The sequence below is a fragment of the Solea senegalensis genome, linkage group LG14 (assembly GCF_019176455.1).
Source record: "Solea senegalensis isolate Sse05_10M linkage group LG14, IFAPA_SoseM_1, whole genome shotgun sequence".
Classification (NCBI taxonomy): domain Eukaryota; kingdom Metazoa; phylum Chordata; class Actinopteri; order Pleuronectiformes; family Soleidae; genus Solea; species Solea senegalensis.
In genome coordinates this window covers 15,530,836-15,550,922 of record NC_058034.1, presented here as the reverse complement: position 1 = coordinate 15,550,922, position 20,087 = coordinate 15,530,836, and the positions used below count along the sequence as shown (strand labels likewise).

General features: G+C 40.3%; 2 protein-coding genes across 4 annotated transcripts; both read right to left on the bottom strand.

Moving 5' to 3' along the window:
* Positions 1–219: 219 nt before the first annotated feature.
* LOC122780429 (long-chain-fatty-acid--CoA ligase ACSBG2-like) lies at positions 220–8,567 on the bottom strand. The gene is made up of 12 exons (XM_044043369.1): positions 6,815–8,567; positions 6,365–6,453; positions 5,830–5,950; positions 5,466–5,546; positions 5,239–5,388; positions 4,134–4,310; positions 3,487–3,668; positions 2,894–3,130; positions 2,554–2,771; positions 2,261–2,400; positions 1,002–1,248; positions 220–536 (listed from the first exon to the last, which is right to left on the bottom strand). Exons 1-12 carry the CDS (start codon positions 6,992–6,994, stop codon positions 418–420), a joined length of 1,941 nt encoding a protein of 646 aa, XP_043899304.1. The 5' UTR covers positions 6,995–8,567; the 3' UTR covers positions 220–417.
* A 474-nt stretch (positions 8,568–9,041) lies between these two features.
* LOC122780949 lies at positions 9,042–18,610 on the bottom strand. 3 transcript variants are annotated; one of them, XM_044044391.1, is made up of 11 exons: positions 18,177–18,610; positions 13,766–13,919; positions 13,230–13,476; positions 12,474–12,753; positions 12,135–12,389; positions 11,793–11,979; positions 11,462–11,704; positions 11,182–11,353; positions 10,968–11,083; positions 10,536–10,770; positions 9,042–9,267 (listed from the first exon to the last, which is right to left on the bottom strand). In XM_044044391.1, the coding sequence occupies exons 1-10, from the start codon at positions 18,519–18,521 to the stop codon at positions 10,577–10,579; spliced, it is 2,193 nt and encodes a 730-aa protein (XP_043900326.1). In that variant the 5' UTR covers positions 18,522–18,610; the 3' UTR covers positions 9,042–9,267; positions 10,536–10,576. The 3 variants fall into 3 exon arrangements, with proteins under 3 accessions (XP_043900326.1, XP_043900327.1, XP_043900328.1); XM_044044392.1 differs by having other exon boundaries at positions 9,042–9,262; XM_044044393.1 differs by lacking the exon at positions 18,177–18,610 and adding an exon at positions 16,406–16,705.
* Between the last annotated feature and the right edge of the window lie 1,477 nt (positions 18,611–20,087).

The following is a 20,087-nucleotide window of genomic DNA, read 5'->3' as shown; positions in this document are numbered from 1 at the left end:
GGTGTTAACTGATGACTTCAACTATGGCTCTGTTCAAGTCAGGACAGTGTAACAGTGAACCAGCATGCACCCTGAAGCTAAGGAAGGAACCCAGCATCACTGGTGAAGAGGCTCTTGTTGACAGCTGTAAGAGGAAATGCATTGCTACATCGAGAAGTGACAAAGTGATTGTACCCGTTAGTGCCAGTGTGCCCAAAAGTGATTGTTTGCCAACACATGTACAACTACTAAGTTTATTTAAATGATGTAAAATTCAAATCACATTATAACTACATCAAAAATCACATTTCACAAATCACCAATCCTTTGTACAGCACCCAAAAAATGTAAACCAAGACATGATGACCACAGGGAGACATTGAAGATGAATGAGTTCATGCCAACAGTCTGGATCTCCCTGTAGGTGGAGGAGCAGCTCTATTTGGTAGCCACCAAGTTGTCTGGATTTGAAGACTGCGCAAGTTCCTCATAAATGTTGTCAATCTGCATCTTGTACATTTTCATCACCTCTGGACGCTTCACCTTCATGGTGGGGCCTGTGGAATAAGCAAAGAATTCATGCTGTTAAACCAACTTTGTCAAGCAATAGGGCTGCTGCTGCACTTACTTAGGTTAAAAACAAGCAAAAAGCTTTGTCGCCTCTAATCCTCACGGAAGCTGTTGTTTGAGCCACGTTTATGTCATCATTTATGACGGGTAAACTTTTCTGAATGTGCTGACATTTGACTGTGGCCCCATTTAGACTTGGTATTTACATTCATCATAAGAGATACAGTTGTATGACTGTTATCTGGCATCACCAGCACTGTATTTATATACATGTTGAACACTATATAATAACACTATTGATCAATATATCTATCTGAGCATTAACTTGCAGATTCCAGCCTTTATTTTCTTAAACTTCAAAAATAGGATTTAGGACACGTGGGGAAAAAACAAATGTGTTTTATACCTAGCCAAAAACTAAAATTTACTAATTTAATTTCTGTCCCACTCACCCAGCTCTCCTCCAACGATGGAGAAGTCCTGATCCAGAACAATCCACTTCTGGATGCGCTGAGCGTTGGAGGTTGCCTTCTCATTGACTCTAGTGATTCCCTCCTGGATGGCTGCATAAACTGCCTGGTCCCGGCCACTTGCAATGTCAGAAACTCGCGTGGCATTGCTGCCTGCCTTCCTGCAGAACTCTACAGCCTCTGAAGACAGCTCATCCTCTGGCTCGCCTGTGTCTGCGTTAACCTGGCACTGGTGAGATAAAAATAATTAAAGGTTTAGTTTTATTTTATTTTTTTAATCAATAACATTTTCTTACTTATGCAAAGTACAAAATATAACCTAAAACTTTTCAGAAAATAAAGAAAAAGATATATTTACTATATGCACATTCTAGAGTGGCTTTTTATTACGACCAGTCCAAGACACACCTTTGCATAATCCTCATCTTTAATCGTCATCTTTATATCTCACCTGCCAGGTGGATGGATTGTTGCTGTAAAGATTTAATGCTCACAAATGGAGATTTTTTAAAAAGTAGTCAAATTTGAAAGAAATTAGCCATTTGTTTGGATAAAGGAAATCTTTTATCTTTAACTTAAATCAGTAGTAAATCAGGCATTGTATTTTTCCAATAAAAGCCCACTAGATAAAAAAAGAAAGCCACAAAAAAAACACTAGATGGCAGTATCTGCAGTCAAATGTGTATATAACCCAGGCCTGTGCTCATTTCCTGGTGATGTAGACCTGTACTTTGTCACCCAACCATAACAGAAGTTAGAGAGATCAGATCTCTAAAAGGTGCAGTTGTATTCTGAAATCAATCTCATTCTTCATCAGAGAACTTTATCTCTTCAACAGTCCTTCACATTATAATTTTGTAGACTGTATTTTGTACAGTTTAACTAAGCAAGTTGAATCTGAGGTGCTTCTGCTCAAATACAACTACACTTGTAGACACCTAATAAATTATTCACACAAAAAGAATAAAGTGCCCAAATATGACAGTGTTAAAGTTTTAATATTTAGATGGTTAACTGTCAAGAAAGTTATTTTTTGTTTACAAAAATTCAGATGCATATCACAATGGCTTTAACTACTTTTTATACCTAAAGTATGTAGTGTTGATAATATTTGTAATTTTGCAATGTATTATTGGTACATTTACTTTAGTAATGGATGTGAACACTCCCTCCACCACAACTATGCTTCCTCTCTCCTTAATTATTAAAATGTGATCAGACCACATTTAATAAGTCTTTACCTTAATGGTGAGCAGCATAGACAGAAACTTCTTCTTGTCTCCAATCAACATGGCGTTGCTAATCAGTGGCAGAGCACTTTTGACTGCATCCTCGATGGAAACAGGAGGGATGTTCTCTCCCCCTGCTGTGATGATCAGCTCTGAATAAAACACGGACATGTTGAAAGATCACAAGGAAATTGTCTAATAAATTATTAGAATCTCTGCTGCTGAACCACGAGTCTCTCCTAAATCTGGTACAAATACTCCTGTCTGAGTGAGACCTAACTCCACAGGGAATGAAGAATAAGTACCTTTAATTCTTCCAGTGATGTAGAGGAACTTATTCTGGTCATGTTTTCCCAGGTCACCTGAGTGCAGCCAGCCTTCTGCATCCAGAGCCTCCTCTGTCTTCTCGGGCATGTTGAGGTAACCCATGAAGACATGGCGTCCCCAGAAGCAGATCTCACCGTTTCCCTCTTCATCTGGGTTGTGCAGCTTTGTCTTGCACCCTGGGAGATCAATGCCACAGCTGCACGACAAAAAGGTGTGTTCAGAATTCTCCCTTTTCAAGCACATTTCTGAATCATCACTGAATTTTGTCTATACTGTTTTTTTGTGTCTTTAAGAAATTTATGTGGAATGAAAATGTACCTAGTGAGTCTGAAGGCATTAGGAAGGGAGATGGTGTGAGGTCCAGAGCTCTCACTCATGCCATACAGCTCATACAGTGGAATATCCAAACTGAGGAAGAACTCCAGGGTGTCTCTGGTGATGGGTGCAGCGCCTGTGTAACAGTTTGAGCAGCGTTCCAAGCCCAGAGCCTTACGCACCTTGTTGAACACAAGCTTTTTGGCGATACGATAGTTGAATGGTATGTGGCTAACATTTCTGAAGAGAAAAGACTCAGTCAGTTAGACAAATATCAGATGGCTTAGAGATTTGGTAGGTCATCTAAACTTTAATACGTTTACATTGCAACCTCCTAGTTCTCTTGGATATTGGCATTATGACAAAGTATTTAACTATAACTATAGCCACTTCGTCTATTTCCCTTATCAGGATCAACTCAATAAGGGCTTGAATGGAAATAATTGCTTAACTTTCAGCTGAATACAAGCCCATTTCTTGGAAATTTTAAGGGTGGTTTCAACAAAAAAAACAACCTAGAAACAGGAACTCCCCACCCTTAAAAAAATGATTTGACCTTATCCAATTAAAGCTGTAATTTTATAACTTGCACATACTGGTTTAACCTGTTGAGATTAGTCTGCAGACCGACATCTTTGGCCCATGCAACCACTTTCTTTTTCAGGTTTGAGGACTTTGCTCCTTCAGATTTCATCTTCTCTTGCATCTTTTCCCAGACACGAGGGACACCCAGTAAGGCAGTGGGATGCACCTCCCTCAAGGTGTTTACCAAAGAGCCCTAATTAAGATAAAATAAAATACCATTACTACCACTTAAATAGTTATACACAAACTACATGCAGTTTGCAGCTCCCATAGAAACAGTTTTAAATTACTACCACAACCTGAGGCAAAGATCTTTGTGGTAAAACATATTCTTTTAAATAAATACAAAGAAACCTTTCCAATTTGTGAACTACTACTCTTTTTGTCATAACTTTTTAAATGATTTGTATACTTTGTAATTTATTCAGATTTTATTTAAAAGTATGTTTCACCTTTCAAATGCATTATCTCAGAGAAAGCAATAGTCAAAGTCTTTAATTCAGTCTTTAAGCCTTGCTTTTAAACTAAATATTTTTTAAGTGGATGAAAATGTTCAGTCACAAGATGGGACATTTTGGCTAGCTGCAAAAGACAGTATAGTACAGAGTGCCAATGTATCTAATTACTCGGTTTGTCTGACACTGCAATACTGTCTTACCTTGAGGGCATCTGGCTCAGCGAAGTAGGTTGCTCCTCCGATCTTTATGGTGATCCAGATGTCTACCATCTGAGCAGCAATGTGACTCAGTGGCAGGTAGCTCACCCCCACCTCCTGACCCCGAGTGGTGTCTGTCAGATTTACGTGAATGCTGGTGGAAAGTGCAGTCCATGTCAGCTGAATGGAGAAATGGTGGGATGGGAATATGGTGGATCTCATGTGTTTGACATTTTGAAGAACATGTTTTTTTTCCTCCACACAGAGAAACAAAGTTCTATGTACAGTTAACGACCACAGTGCTTTATAGCTGCACAAGGACAAATTATGAGCTGATCAAGTCAGTCAGGCTCCAAGTTAACAAGCGGGTATTCAGATACTTTCAGAGTAACTACAGAAATTCAAATCTAAAGGCCCAGTTTGTGAAATGTTTTTAGAAGCATTTTTTTATTTAGAATTTTTATTTGGCCAAAATTCAATGTTAAATTTCTGAGAAAAAATATGAGCAAAAAACCTATAAAAGAGCAAACTTCTACAGTGAGACTGCAGGCACTGCTGAGGTAGAGAGAAGGGGCGTCGTGTATATACGGTGCATATGCACAAAAAGGCAGTGGACACTTGCTTCCACAAACTTGGCGTGAACTTTGTGTACTGCAGCACAAACTCTCAAGCTGCCGTCAGAAGTTGTAGAATGCTCCACAAACTTGTGTCTGGCTCCGGCAGATGAAGATGCCACAATATTAAGCTTGGAAAGTCATTGCAGTGTTTTAAAATAATATTATCAGGTCTTTTTCGTATACCACAAGACCGGTATATGAAAAACTGTTCAACAGGCGACGTTTTTCCACTCCTGTGAACTGTGGTAGTAACTGCAGGAAGGATCATCTGAGAAAACCAAGAATGTATACAATTCACACTCAGCTGCGCCGCTCTCTCCGTGAAACTGTTGAAAATCTCAATGATTTGAAACCTAATTTCTTTCTCTCTTTTTTTTTTAAAATATGCTGAATTTCTTTTTAATCATTGAAATAGTAGTTCAATGTGGGATGACAAAGTCAGTAGATATACTTTTTACGCACACTTAAAGAAGACAACTCTTGTTCCTTACATTGTCATGGCTCAGCATGACTCCTTTGGGCTGGCCTGTGGTTCCTGAGGTGTAGATGAGTGTGCAGCATTGGTTTGGTTTCAGGCTGGAAATGACCATGTTGAGGGGAGCGTCAGGCTCATGACGCCCCAGCTCCATGAGATCTGCCCACTGTATTACAGAAAGAATATCACTTACATGATGCTTCTTGGACAGCTCTCTTCTTGCCATAAATATAGTTTACTTACTGTGTACAGATTTGGTCTCTTCTCTTTAAGTGTATCTTTGTACTGGATAATGGCTTTCAAGTGTGGAAGCTTGTCTTCAACCTGTGAACATATGGAAAACAATATTAGAACATATACTACAGGGGAAACAACAAGATGACTTGTCAGGAGTCTTTTTTTTACTATCTGTAGATGTCACCAATTCTTACACACCAGACCTTAAAGCTAACTTTTAATGATCCCAAGTTGCAACTGATATATGTAAGATGGGACCTGGATTGTATCACTTCCTGCGGTTATTTACGGTGCCATTGGTCAGTTGCGTGCATTGTCAATTCACAGTTTTCGACAGAATTTCGTTTCCAATAACTTCTGCTGGTCTCACCTGGAGGATTTTCTGCAGCTGTTTGTGGTTCTCCACCACTATAATGTTGGCCATACAGTTTTCTGCTACATACTGGCAGGCCTCAGGAGAGTTGGTGGTATAGATGCCTACAGCAAATCCACTGCAACAGATAATGGAGTCAAAGTTAGTTAGTTCAATTAGATAGAGATTAGATAGAGCTAGATGAAGCTCAAACCAACTGATTTTACCGATGTGACAGTTGTATATTTGGCTTATGAAAATAACCATGAAATAACTCCTGCCCAAGAGTTTATCCAGAACCACCAATAAATGATTAAGTAGTGTTTAAAACATCATTGGTCATTCTTTCTGGTGATGATGGGAAAACAGCAGTGCTGTAATCGGTCAAGAGATCTTAAAGTGACAACGCTATGTTCAGGAGTGGATGACACCTGAGACTCATTTCACATTGTTGTTTGCCTCAGCCTGACATGTAAACAAACACACACACACACACTGAAAGCTCATGATTGACAATTGCATACACTCAGATGTGAAGGTGAAACTGGCTCACCCTGCAAAAATGGCTCCAATATCAGCCATGAACCACTCCGGTGAGTTGAAGCCCAGGATGCCAACACCATGGAAGCGCTCCAAACCAAGCTGTAAAAAGATAAACACACTTTAGTTGGCACTCTTGTCTTTGCAGCAAGAAGGCTTGCACGGGTTTGTGTCCTGGTCGGAACTAGGGCCTTTCTGTGAGGAGTGTGTGGGTTTTCTCCAGTTTCCTCCCTCAGTTCAAAACATGTAAATTGGACACTCTGTTTTGTGCATCCACAAATTGGACACAATTTGTGGATGCACAAAACAATTTGTGGATGGTTGTTTGTCTCCATGTGGCCCTGTGATGCACTGACGACCTGTCCAGGGTGTACCCTATAACAGTGAGCCCCACCCCCCCTGCGACTGTCATGTGCATGATAAAGTGGTAGGAGATGAGTGAGTGATTAGTTAAAAAAAAAACCTTCAGGAAGCCCTTGGCAACAGTGCGGCAGTTCTGGTAGTATTCTCTGTAGTTGAGGCTCTTTCGTTGCTCACCCTCCTTCCAGCCCAAAGCTTTGTAGTCGCCAAAGCGCTGGACGGATGAGGTGAACATATGGTGGACAGTCAGTGGAGTCGAAGCAGCCAAGCCTGAGTCGCCCATCCTCAGTTTCACCTCTGCATTGGCCTGTGACGTCCACAGGCTGGGCTCTACTGCTGCAGGGAGTTTTGTTAGAAATCATTAGAAATTACAAAATGTTTTCAATAAAACTGTTTTCAGAAAGTGTAAAATCTTCATGGAAAGTAAATTTTAATCAAATTTCATCACAGTTCATCAAATGTATTTCAGCTTCTCCCTTTAGAGGCGCCACAGTAGATGATCTGCCTCCAACAATGAAGCCATTGCTAATCTCATCAGATCAACCTTGGATACTGATGTTTCAATCACTCAGTCTGGTAAACCCTGAGTTCAAAATTAAAATTAATATAGACATTAATTTTGCCTTGTGTGTCTTCAGTGTAGGGAAAAAGTTGTGTGAAGGCTGACTGAATACTCAGCATTCACACTGTATTTTTAGCTGGTCTTGTCTAAAAAATATATTTTTTTAATTCATGAAGTATTGTTTTAATTCCATAAATCTTGGAGAAACCCAAGCTCCGGAGGCAAAAGCTTTCTCGGCACTTTCAAGTCAACTTACAGGTTTTCATGGTCTCCAATGTTGCAATGCTTTTTTTTCCACTGACTTTTTCGATATTGATGCGTGTTCCTCTTCTTTGAACAATTTCTGGCAGGCTGTGCACTCGGAGGTGTAATGCTGCCCTCCCCAGTCCACAAAGTTCTTAATGCCAGTTCAAAGTTATTTTCCTTATCCTTGAAATGCTCCTGTATACAGATGCCAGGGCCTGACTTTGGGGGCACTCTCAAGAATCTACCTCTATATCTTCTGTGTTATGGGACAGACTGATAAAGGCATCACAGTTTCCTTTGATGCACAATGTGACAATATAATGATGAAAGGAGCTTGACTCTCAACAAAGTCCGTCTCCGACCAATAAAGGCAAGTATAAGTTTTAAATTCCTTTGATGCACAATGTGACAATGTGCAGATGATGAAAGGAGCATGGCACTCAAACAGTCTGTTGATCGCATAACTGTCCAATAGTTGCTTGGAGATGATCTTGTACCCATGTTTAAGGGTTTGTTGTGTATTACCATACATTAAATTGACCTCATTTACTACATACTTTGTTGGTCTTGTGATGGCTCTGTATATGGTTTACTGAATATTCATCATGTTGATTTTAATTTCACTGCTACATTGTTCTTAATTTAGAAACAAGTAGTTTATCTAGTCACTGTTTATTAAACTGTGTGCAGGTGCACCTGTGGAGAATGGGAGGACGATGCCAACAGAGCATGAAAATGTCTGTTGCGTAGAACTCAATGCTGTAATTAAAAGCACATGTATAATTTTAAATATGAATATACAACCAGTCTGATTAAAGAACCAGACTTTTCCCAGACAATGAGCCTGTCTGCCTGAGGCTCTTCTCCCTGTCTGCCCTCAACATTTACAGACCATGGGCCACTGGAGTTAAAGGAAAGAGCTTTGCAAATAAGACGATATTATCACTCTTTGCATATATGTATATATGATTGTGTATATGTAGCCAGACATAGACGACACGTTGTCTTCCATTGTCGTTTCTGAGGGCAAATAGGGACAAATGTTTTGAGACTTAGAATATGCAGCTTGTTTCTCCTCCTGCATGTGTTTTGGGGCATTGCAGTGCGTTTGCCCCTGTCGGCCACCATAGTAATGTGTGAAGATCCAAAGTTGACAGTGTCACGTGTACAGATGTACCATTTTGATCCCTCTTCCTCGGTTATCCTCTTTTGCCCGTCCGCACTGGCTCCTCAGAGCAGGGCCCCAAGCTGAATTTGATCTCCCACCCCCCCACCCCACAGAGTGCCTGGTACTTGCCCATTATTTATACAAATGTAACACTATGAGTTGCATTAACTATAGTTATTTACACCAAACCAGTGTCACTCTTTTAGTAAAATCACAGGTGGTCTTGTACCAATTTGTGTGGTGATTCTGAACTTGAAGTAAACCAGTTTAATGACTCTAACAAACTTAGAACAGATGTGCAAATGTGCACTAAATGAGCAATCTTTTACTACAAAATAAAACCAATGAAGTTAATTGTTTTTATTTCAACACTAAACATTATTTAAATATTAAACAAGTTAAAATATTTGGGGGGAGAGTTCTCCACACCCAAGGAGCCACTTGGTTCACTTGAATGAATATTAAACGAATGTGAAAAAGATCCATGTCCTGGTTCTTCCATTCAGACAGAATTGTTTGAGGTGGACTGCATGTTGATCACTCCAACTGTCATCCGTCTGTCATCTTTTGGGTTCCTGCTCTGTAAGAAAATGCAAATAGAAAATGGGGGGAAATTGTTTTTTTTCATCAATGAAAGTGAATCCAACTTTATTTCAGTGCTCTATAAAGAAACCAGTGAATTAATTAATAGCTAGTTTTGTAGAAAGCTGCACAGTGTCAAATCGTATTGGATTAATGTGAAGGCCATGTGCAGAACAGTTTTGTGGTTGTATTGTCATTCAGGCATGCTTGCTTCATTGCCTACAGATGTTTCCTGATGAATGGAATACACCAATATGGAGCACCACACATGAGATTATGATCCAGTTGTCTCTCTTGATAAAGATGGCAAGTTCAGAGCCTTTAAAGCCTGTAAAGCCCCTGTTCAGTCCAGGTCAGTATGTACATTTAGGGTATTTGCTATTTACATGATTACATATCATTCATTAAGAACTGTTTTGTGTCATAACTTCTTTTTTAAAGGAAGGTGCTGAGGCTCTAATCTCTAGCCCACCTCTAGGCTGAGGCAGGGAACTCAGGATGACAGGATGAACGATAAGTTGGAGGAAAGACACCGACATCTGCACCAGGTAAAATACAGGAGTGAAATGTAGACAGACATAAAAAAGACAAACACAGGACTAAAGACCAGATTAGGATGTCGTCATGACCAATGTTGCACACCTTTTTTTTGTTTTTTTTGCCTTCGTATTAGTGTAAGGTTCAGAAAAGGGTAGTATAATGTAAGTGTTTATAATTTCCATTCTGAAATATTCTGTTAATGCCAATTGGTTAGATTATAAGGAGTGATACGGAGGTTGACATTTTTATTTACTTGCACACGAAACCTTAACTATTATCCGTGTTGTGTAGAGCCAAAATGAGGATTTTAACTGACAGTGTCAGAGTCAAACCAAAGCGATGTTTGCATTAAAAGACAGTTTCTCTACAGCAGCAGAGGACAGGTGACGAACGTTCACATATTTCACATTTCAGCCTGATTTTTATACGAAGTTTAGTCCATCTTGTGTTTTGAGAAGCATTTAACCGCCCGAGTAACGCGCTCACACACACACACACACACACACACACACGCGAGAGCGGGACTGAGCCAGGAGGAGAGAAAAGACAGGAAAAACATGCCACAAATACACACAGGCCTGAAATGAAAGAAGTATCGTTCCAAATTAATGGTAAGAGTAAATGCACACCACACGCTGCTAATATAGTGAAGAAGGTACATTTGTAGCCTTGGTTAAGAACAGATTAAGGGCCATGCCAGTTGGCATGGTTTCATTAGTGACTTACATGTTGGTGGACAGCTGCTGTTGAGGAAAAGGATTGTGGGTTTAGGTGGGCGTCAAGTCATCATCTGAGCAGCCGAAAGTCGACACGTGGCCTGCAACAGCCTCTGTCGTCTCAGATTGCACAAACTGTGAGCACAGTAATCCAGGGAAAGCCACTTCTTTCAGCTCAGCCACAAATGGTACAGGGTTGTGTATGACCTCGTTAAAAAGGAGGTTCATGAGCTCTGCAACATATTCTGAAAACAAGTAAGAAACATTTATTCAGTCAAATTCAACTTTACTAAGGCTCAACATTAGTAATTGTGTATTTACAACTTCAGTGATTTTGTCACTTTAACAAGTGTAGCTTATTGCTGGTGGTCTATTGGCTGGCTAAATGTATGTGAAATTAGGCATATGGTGTTAAAGAGATGGAAGTTGAGAATAAACTCACCTGTGGACGCATGATCTTTTTTCTTGTCCTTGTCCTGAACCATGTCCTCTCCAGCTGCAGTATTTGCTTGGGTTAGAATTGAATTTTCGTTGAAATGCAATGCAGCAAGGTAAAGCCTAAAATAAGAAGGATTTGTATGGGATTACATGAAAATCATTAGTTCAAAGTCCTCATAACTGCATCATATTGAAAACACAGTTGCTGTACAATTTACCTGCAGAGCATTTCTAAGTATGAGAAGGCCACACTTTTTGGTGCGAATCTTGGAATCATGCTGCGGAACCCCTTTAAGACAGGAGTTTGGTAGAGAGGGCTCAGCCTTTTCACACAGCTAAGAACATGCTTGTTCATCAGCACCTTCTTCAGCTTGTAGGTAGGCTTTGTTGCTAAAGAGGAACAAAAAAACAACACATACTTGTTGATGAATGCACTGTAGTCATAGGTGTATTACATAATTATGTGTAAATTGCATATTGTCTTAATTAGAGGCATACCAGGCTTCAGCCACTTCCTTTTGTGAGTGGAAGGTGGGTGGAGACACTTAGGGAAGAGTGGATTTTTGTGAATGTGCACATTCTGCATGTGGTTGAGTAGAGATGTCCACTTTGCCACAGTTTCCTCTTCACTGGATGAACTGGATGCTGACCAATAGAGATGATTCTCAATGCTCTTTTGCCATGATTTGACCATGTGGCAGTCTTTCTCCTTGGAAATGGCATCCACCTTCTTGCTTATGGCTGAGAGAAATTAAAACTCATAAGATTTTTCTATCTGCAGTATAGGGTTTGTTGTGTTACATTTCATCTATTTTCTAAATTGACCTACCTTTACATAAACGCCACACGTCATAAAAGTGGTCAATGTCTGGTTTCTGCTCCTGGATTAATTGTTCAACCCAAGTGCGTCTGTCCGTCACCAGTGAAGTCACATTCACACCAGATCTTTCAAGTAATTCCAGACTCCGGATCAGCCCTTCCTTTTCCATGTGGACACTGCTTCCCACTTCATTGCTCTGTGGATCGTAAAAATAAATAATATTTCTTTTTAGTGTCGACCCTAAAACATTCAAACTGAATAGTAACATGTACTGTGTATTATAAACCTTGTCAAGCTGTTTATTTTTCTCACCTGTCATTAATACCATAAAACATTCTACAGTCCATTTACCTGTACGAGTTGGATATCAACAACTTTGTTTGAGTTCAGATCCATCATGGAGTATGAGCCATACTTTGAGCAACGGCCTGGGATGTTGGCCCTAATGTCACCACCAAGAGTTACAGTTGGCCCCTGTTTCAGTTCTTGAAGTAGACTGGTTTGATGTGAACGCCATCTATGCAGCACGGATGGCAGAATGTAGTTGTCCACATGATTTTGATGCATCTTTCTGGAGAATGTTCTCAGATGCATAGAATTGAGCACCTGTAACATAATAGAAAGTGCAAAATGAAAGCGTGTGTGGCAATGACAGCACATTTTTGAATTAGGTCATACATTTTAAAGTACCCTTTTGGTTTGAACAAAAGAAGATCCTGTGTAGACGACGGCAGCTGACAGGTGCAGGTTTCCTGCTGGAGTGCTGCCCAGAAGTGGTTGACTCTTCCACTGCCTGGTGTATAGACATGTCGGGTAGAGACACTTCTGTGTCACAGAAATGAATGTCCCTTTTGTGTATGACTGTACTGTGCAAACACTTGAGCATATGGGGCAGCTTTTAAAAAGCTCCAACAGGCAATCTTCATACACCAAGTACTTCACCATGTCTTGCGGTGGCTTGGTTGGTGCTCTGTTGACCACAGAATAAACCACAGTTAAAAGTAACTTCATGGAAAATAACACAACAGGATCCTCACTAGGTTTGTCACCATTCCACAAAAGTCTGGTTTGAACAACAAGGGCACGACATGATTATATTTTGATTATATTTAGACAGACACACTGGGTTGATGGTTGCCTCCTTCAGTCTCATGTTCACTTATCAAAGGAAGCAGCAACTCTGTTATTGTTGAATTTTTACTATTATCACTACTTTACTGATATGTCAGATGGCATGTAAGAGGTCAAGATGTGCTTACAGTGGCCTCTGCTGGATAAAATGAAAAACTGCTCAAGAAAGTTGGGGTTAGACACAAATATGTAATTTCAGCCCCCCTTTACATTTCAAGTAAAGTGACAGCCATAATTGTCACATCTGCATATTCATGCATCACATTCCTATTATGTGCCATCAAGAAGGATCTGTAAGAAACCAGGTTAACGTACTGTTCACTGGCAGTCTTCTCCAATTCAGACATACTGGGGAGTTGTGTGGGGTCATCAGGATCTACTAAGATGGTAGTGGTTACAGATTCTGGAAAAGATGGCAATTCCAAGAGAGGATGCTTTGCTGGTCGGTCATCAGGTACATCAGATACTGCTTTCCGCTTTACGGAAGTTGAAGACAGTGAAGGAGACGGAGTTATGATATTGCCCACAGCAATACTCCTTGTGGCCACATTGGCTTGGCATCCTGGAAAATATGGGTTGTATTAGATGGGATTGTTCTTGAGGTCTGAAACAATATTCTTTTTCCCACTTTGAGATCAGTGAGCATTGCTATGGGTCTGCCACATCTGAAATGTATGTAGAACAGTAGTAGGTTACTAAGAAAATAGCGTGTAGCCTTTATCCCATTCAAAAAATATATATTAAAAATATTGGCATGTGTCATTGCCAGAATTGCCCATGTAAAGGGTGCATTCATAGAATCTCAACACCAACATTTATACGGACAAAGTAAGAATGTGACCTCAGCGTACCTGCACTTCTATAGTTGGTTAATGTCAACTTAGACAGCTGTGTGGCCACGGATCTTTTCCCTGGGATGCGGTCCGTCTGACATCCAACTTCGCAGGTGGCTTTCTGGATGCTGCGAGGCTGGCTTAGTGTCTCTCTTGTTGGTGGTTGAGATTGCTTTAAGAGAAAAGAGAACTATTTCAGTCTCCAAAAGTATCCGAACAGTTAATGCGATTCCTTTATTTTTGCTATCCACTGAACACGCTGTATCCAACATTGTATCTTCAGTCAGAAACATAAACCTGCATTTGCTGCCATAACCTAACAATAATGTGGACATTGTCTTTAATCACCAGCTTGTTGCAAAGACAAATGCGTGTGGGATATGTACTTGTACTGTAAATATTTATTGTGCATGAGAATTACTGCCTCTTTGAGCCTAACAGGATAGCTATTCTTTTAAGGACATTAACTCCCCAAACCTGGCTGTCCATGTCAACAGCAGTGTTTTTATATTTTATTGCAGTGAGGCGCAGACTCCTCTTTAGTCTATATATGAACCCAAAATAGAAGCTTAGATTTCATTTGTAATTTTGACCTTAATTGAAACGTGGATATTTTGAAAGGTTTTAATTATGATTTAAACAATTCCATAATGTTAAACAATACGATAGAGCTAGTTACCTTTCTCCCACAATCTCCAAGAAGATCTTTCAGCTCCGGAGTTGGTCTTCCTCGCCCTTATACCTCCCGTGTCCACTGAAAATCCAGTTTATAAAACCCCTTTATTTTTGAGATGTAAGCTTCCATTTTGGCAAACAAATTTTAAATTGCTGTAATATTACACACCCCTGCCCTCTGTGTACGGGAGCATGCGACGTGCACCTCTTACCCATTGGGGCTCAGCATTGCCCCCTATCAGTGCGGCACAGTACTTTCTGCCTCACCCAGTGCATTTTCACTGCGTATAATATGGGACTGTGGTCCCATATTATACCCTATTTCTCCAAGTTAAAGGAGAAATATTATGCAAAATCAACTTTTTAATCATTTTAATACTTACATTTTGGGACTCTGGAGGCCCTACCATTTGCCAAAGTGTGAAAAACGAAGACTCAGTCGTGTTTTCGTGGGCCCCCTTAGTTTAAGTATAGGAGATAAAACACGCGATGTTGAGTTCCCAAGTCAACTTCCTGGTTGGGTGGCAACATTCGCAGTGAAATGCACATTATGTCGTCACAATGCGCATTTCACCGTGAATGTTGCCACCCCATCAGGAAGTTTACTTCGAGAGCTCCACCTTAGCTCCACCATGTCCCTATAAAATGAGAGAGTGCAGGCGCGGAAGGAAGAGTGGTATTATGTCAACACGGAGAGACAAGTGTGCTGTTCGTGGCTGCAGTGTTTTACACAAACTTCCAGCCTCAGGATTTGCGTGTCATTTTATGTATGAAGAAAATGTGCTGGATAAAGTCAGCAAATGTGTGTTCGCACCACTTCGCATCAGACTGTTTTGTGAACCTTGATCAGTACAATTCTGGACTGACCAGAAGATTAATAATAAAAAACTGTGCTAATACATTCCCACTGCTGTGGAGAACACGGAGTAGCATGGTAGTTACTGAAACAAATCTAGAGTTTTACAAGCGGTGAGTTACACAAACATTTTTAGGAAAAGGTCAAATAGAGCTCATAATTGACCATTCTGACACGTCCTGTTGCAGTTTACATACTACAACTTCTTCCACGGGTTTCTCTTGTTCAGGGTCGGACTCAGGTTCAAACATATATGGTTGAACCACAAAGTTTACTCCATCAGCCATGTTCCTCCCGTGGTCCACGTTCAACTGTTATGGTAGTGTGGGCATGCCGGTGTCAACACACCCCCTGGAAGAAGTGGGTGTGTTTGCCTGAGCGTTCTGAAAAGGGCTGTTTTGGCAGGGTTATTGAACTGCTATTGTGCTTCATCCTTATGGTATTTTGACCAAAGCATGTCACAGACATATACATTAGGTCACCAGGGAACTAGTTTAACTTGGAGAAATAGGATATAATATGGGACCTTTAAAATAGTTTGGTCAAAATACCATAAGGATAAAGCACCATAGCAGTTCAATAACCCTGCCAAATATGCAAATGAGACACAGGTAAAAACACTCCCACTTCTTCCAGGGGGGGTGTCGACGCCAGCATGCTCACGCTACCATGACAACAGTCGAACGTGGGCCGTGGGAGAAACATTGCGGTTCAACCATATATGTTTGAACCCAAGTCCGACCCTGAATAAGAGGAAGCTACGGACAATGCATTAAAAGGGCTTTGTGCCGACCAGCTACCTCATAAAGTAGCGTGGTTTGTCCCTACTGTTTGTTAGCTCGGAGGCTACGTGTCTGCTCGTGCAAGCAGCGCAGCACACAAACATGAAACTTGAAAAGTATACGAACTTAGAGCGTATTTCCCCGGCCACAACAACACACCACAGTCACCAAGTCAACCTCCTGCACTGGCACGGCATAGACTTTCAATGAGTCTCTAATAAAATAGCAGCAGGCAGGAGCCAACACGTCACGTCTCTGGTGCTGTGTTAGCTGATAGCAGTTAACATGTGCTAGCGTTACACGAACAATGACATACAAAGCATACGTTTCCCAAAGAGTACTTACAGTTTGCTCCACTGCGGTCTCTCCACGGAGAGTTGGTACTGATCCCCTTTTCAGCTTCAATCTTCTGCTCAGTCCAGAATTGTACTGACCAAGGTTCACAAAGCAGTCCGAGGCGAAGTGGTGCGAACACACAAACACACGTTTGCTGACTTTATCCGGCACATCAGCTTCATACATAAAATGTACCCACTGGACACGCACGTCCCCTGAGGCTGGAAGTTTGTGTAAAACAGTGTGATCCGCTGTGCAGCCACGAACAGCAAACTTGTCCCTCCGCGTTGACATGATACTGGTTTTCCTCCCTCGCCTGCACTCTTGCATTTTATAGGGACAACGTGGAGCTAAGGTGGAGCTCTCGAAGTAAAGTTGTTGGTGGGTGGTAACATTCGCGGTGAAATGCGCCTGCTGCCGTCATAAGCGCAGGGAATTTAACATCGAGTGTTTTATCTCCGATACTTACACTAAGGGGGACCACGAAAAAAGGACTGAGTATTCTTTTTCCACACTTTGGCGACTGGCAGGGCCTCCATAGTCCCAAATATAAGTATTGAATGGTTAAAAAGTTGATTTTGCATAACATGTCCCCTCTAAGAAGCAGTCCTCTGCGAAGTGCAGTGAACACAAACACTTTGCTAAAGGCTAACTTGGATAAAACTTGTATGTATTTGACCATCAAACGTTACTTCAACTAGATGCGTTATGATAAATGTGCTGCTTTACTGCCGACAACATGTCAAACTGTATAACATGTAGTCAGAGACGAGTTTTCGTCAGTCACCTCTGGGCGCATGCGCTTAGATGACCCGCGCTGTTCATCTGGGACAATGTCGATGGTGAATACAGACGGAATTGCGGTTTCTGTCAGAGTGTTTTTTCTCACTCCAAAGATATTTGGTTCGAAGTCTTCCTGCTTGAAATGGCGACTGCAAATCCTCGGGGTTTGCAGTTTCCCCCTGTCAGTGTCCTCTCCAAACTTCGGGTGGTTTATAGCCCGCAGCCACTGTTTGCACCGCTCCGGCTCTCTAACTGGTAAATGGTGGAAACTTACAGTTGTTCCTTTCGTTTGTCGAGATTTACATCCCATTACAATGCAAGTTAGCACCATATCGTTAGAAAACGCGAGTAGTTTACAAGTTGAATTCGTCACGGGAATGTGAATGTTTACATGGCTTGTGCTCCGACTACATTCGGGAAGCAGTGGGTGTGGCCTATGGCTGTATCAGGAATGGGCTTGCTTGGGCAGCGAGCGCAGATGTCGTTCATCTACATCAGCCATACATACATTTTTACTTTCTCGGCCAAGAAGACACTTGCTTCAAATATTATTTCACATTTCTACTATCTAGATGACCCACTTTTAATAAACATTAACATTTCAGCGGTGAATTAGTCATTTTATATTATTTTTATGTCATGCATTAACCCTTAGCATGACATTTAGCCTGTATTTTATTTTTTAGTCTTCTTATCTTGTGTAGTACCAACAATACATTTATCTGTAAGATTTGCTGGCAAACGTTTGCATTACATGCAACTTTGAAATAAATATTAAACAAATTTGATTTATTTATCTTTTTTTCTTTGTTTGCTTTCACTACTGTTATTATATATTGCCCTTATTATCCGATGCATCTCTATATGGTTGGAGTATTTTTATTTATTTATTTTTTTTATTTTATTATTATGAAAGAAATTAGCACGTTCACTGAGTCTCCTTGTGTTCCCCTGATGCTGACCGGAGCCTGTGGCCCAAGCAGGCAAGGAAACTTACAGGCAATGGCGGACATGATGTCGGTGAGACATGGGGGTGACTGTCGGGACCGGAAGGATGATGTGAAGGTAGGGAGATAGTCGGCACCGCCCCGGGCAACAGTAATAACGGACTGTCCGTGAATCCCAGCTGCCTCCGTTGGAAGTTGTCGAAGCAGTCTGGTGTGAAGTGGTCACTGCAGAGTCGAGTGTTGGTAGTGATCCGCAGCTCTCCGTCAACATGGCTCCTCACAAAATCTAACCACTTACCCTTCATTTCCTCCTCTTTGGGTATTTTAAATAACGTGGCAGAGCTCCTCTGTGTATTTTTGCATCCAGGGAAGAGACATTTGCGGGACAGTGACATCTTAGCAAACCAAATGAGCCAAAGATGCAGAAAAACGGCGAGAACCGTGGCTACTTGGTTTCTTCCTGAACATGAGCAGCCAGTCTGCAGCCACGCCCCCGAAACGCCAGATGATATTTACAGCAGGCAGCAGCAGCTATGACGAGCCTTTTCAATATTTAATCACTAAGTTTGACTATCTGAAATCACTACATATATATCTGTGACGTCATTTTGACTAGTCATCAGTTTAGTATGAATTGTAGATATCTCTAATTCAATTCAACAATTCAAGTTCAAGATATCTCCATTGTCATTAAATAGTTTCAGATAGAATAAAGTTGTACATAACTCGAATTGTGACTAGTAATAATGACATATGTGTGTCTGTATGTATGTATGTATACATATATATATATATATATTTGTACATATCTGACACTGGAATTAGAAATACCTACAATGTATAAGGCAAGCCTTTTTAACATTTAATCACGATTGTGACCTTGTGACTATTATTTTCATAATCGATTAATCTGTCGATTATTTCCTCAATCAAGTAATCGCTTGGTCCATAAAATTTCAGAAAATGTTGATCAGTGTTTGTCAATCCTGGAAATTATGTTCTCAAATGTCTTGTTTTTGTCCACAAACCAAAATGATGCACTTTCAATGATTTCTTTATGTGGAGTAAAGAAAAGAAGCTGAAACAATCAGAATTCTCATTTTAATCATGAAAAAAGCTTCAAACCGATTAATAGATTATCAAAATAGTTGACGATTCATTTAGTAATCATTTAATAATCGAGTAATTGTTTCCAATCTAATTGTGACTAGTATGAATTGTTGAAGATGTTTGTGATGTGGTTATTAATAGATGGATAGATGATGGATGGATAGCTGGATACTTTATTGATCCCCCATGGGGGAAATTCTCATTGTCCAGCAGCTCTTGATTGAGCAGAAAGTCAAAAGATAAAAACCTTGAAAACATGTTTAACATAGGCATGGGCAAAATGACGTCACTTTTTTGCCATTAACCTGTATGGTGTTTGTCATTATAGATATCTACAATTCAGTTGTGAATATCCACAACTTAACTGAAGATATCTCTAGTTTGTGTGGAACTGGGACAATACAAATAACAGAACAGAACAAAAATCAAAGCTGAAACATTTAATAAACAAATGATCAAAGTAGTAAATACTGTATAAAATATAAAACAACTGGCAGAAGGGATCTGTTCAGGTGATCATACATATCACACACACACGTATATACAAATACACACACATACAGCTATTAAATGTGAAAATGTTCTGGTTCATTTGCTCCATATTTGTCCACAAACCACCACAATTATTTTGGATTGTGGACAAAACACATCGGACTTTTCTGGGTTTTCATAATTTTACAGACCAAACAAGTACAAGTAAGAAAATAATCAATAGATCAATCATACATAGAGCTGAAACTCGATTACAAAATTAATCGTCAACTATTTTGATATTAATTGGTTTGAAGCTTTTTCATGATTAAAACAAATGTGAATATTTTTTCAGTTTATTTGCTAAATATAACAAATCA

Excerpts from the sequence above, each read along its gene's own strand:
- LOC122780429 (XM_044043369.1), bottom strand. The coding sequence starts at position 6,994 with ATGGGCGACTCAGGCTTGGCTGCTTCGACTCCACTGACTGTCCACCAT. Across the intron at positions 1,249-2,260 it reads CTATGCTGCTCACCATTAAG|TGCCAGGTTAACGCAGACAC; the intron begins GTAAAGACTTAT and ends TTATCTCACCAG. Across the intron at positions 537-1,001 it reads CATCGTTGGAGGAGAGCTGG|GCCCCACCATGAAGGTGAAG; the intron begins GTGAGTGGGACA and ends CTTATTCCACAG.
- LOC122780949 (XM_044044391.1), bottom strand. The coding sequence starts at position 18,521 with ATGTCACTGTCCCGCAAATGTCTCTTCCCTGGATGCAAAAATACACAG. Across the intron at positions 11,354-11,461 it reads AAGGAAGTGGCTGAAGCCTG|CAACAAAGCCTACCTACAAG; the intron begins GTATGCCTCTAA and ends GTTCCTCTTTAG. Across the intron at positions 10,771-10,967 it reads AAAAGATCATGCGTCCACAG|AATATGTTGCAGAGCTCATG; the intron begins GTGAGTTTATTC and ends ACTTGTTTTCAG.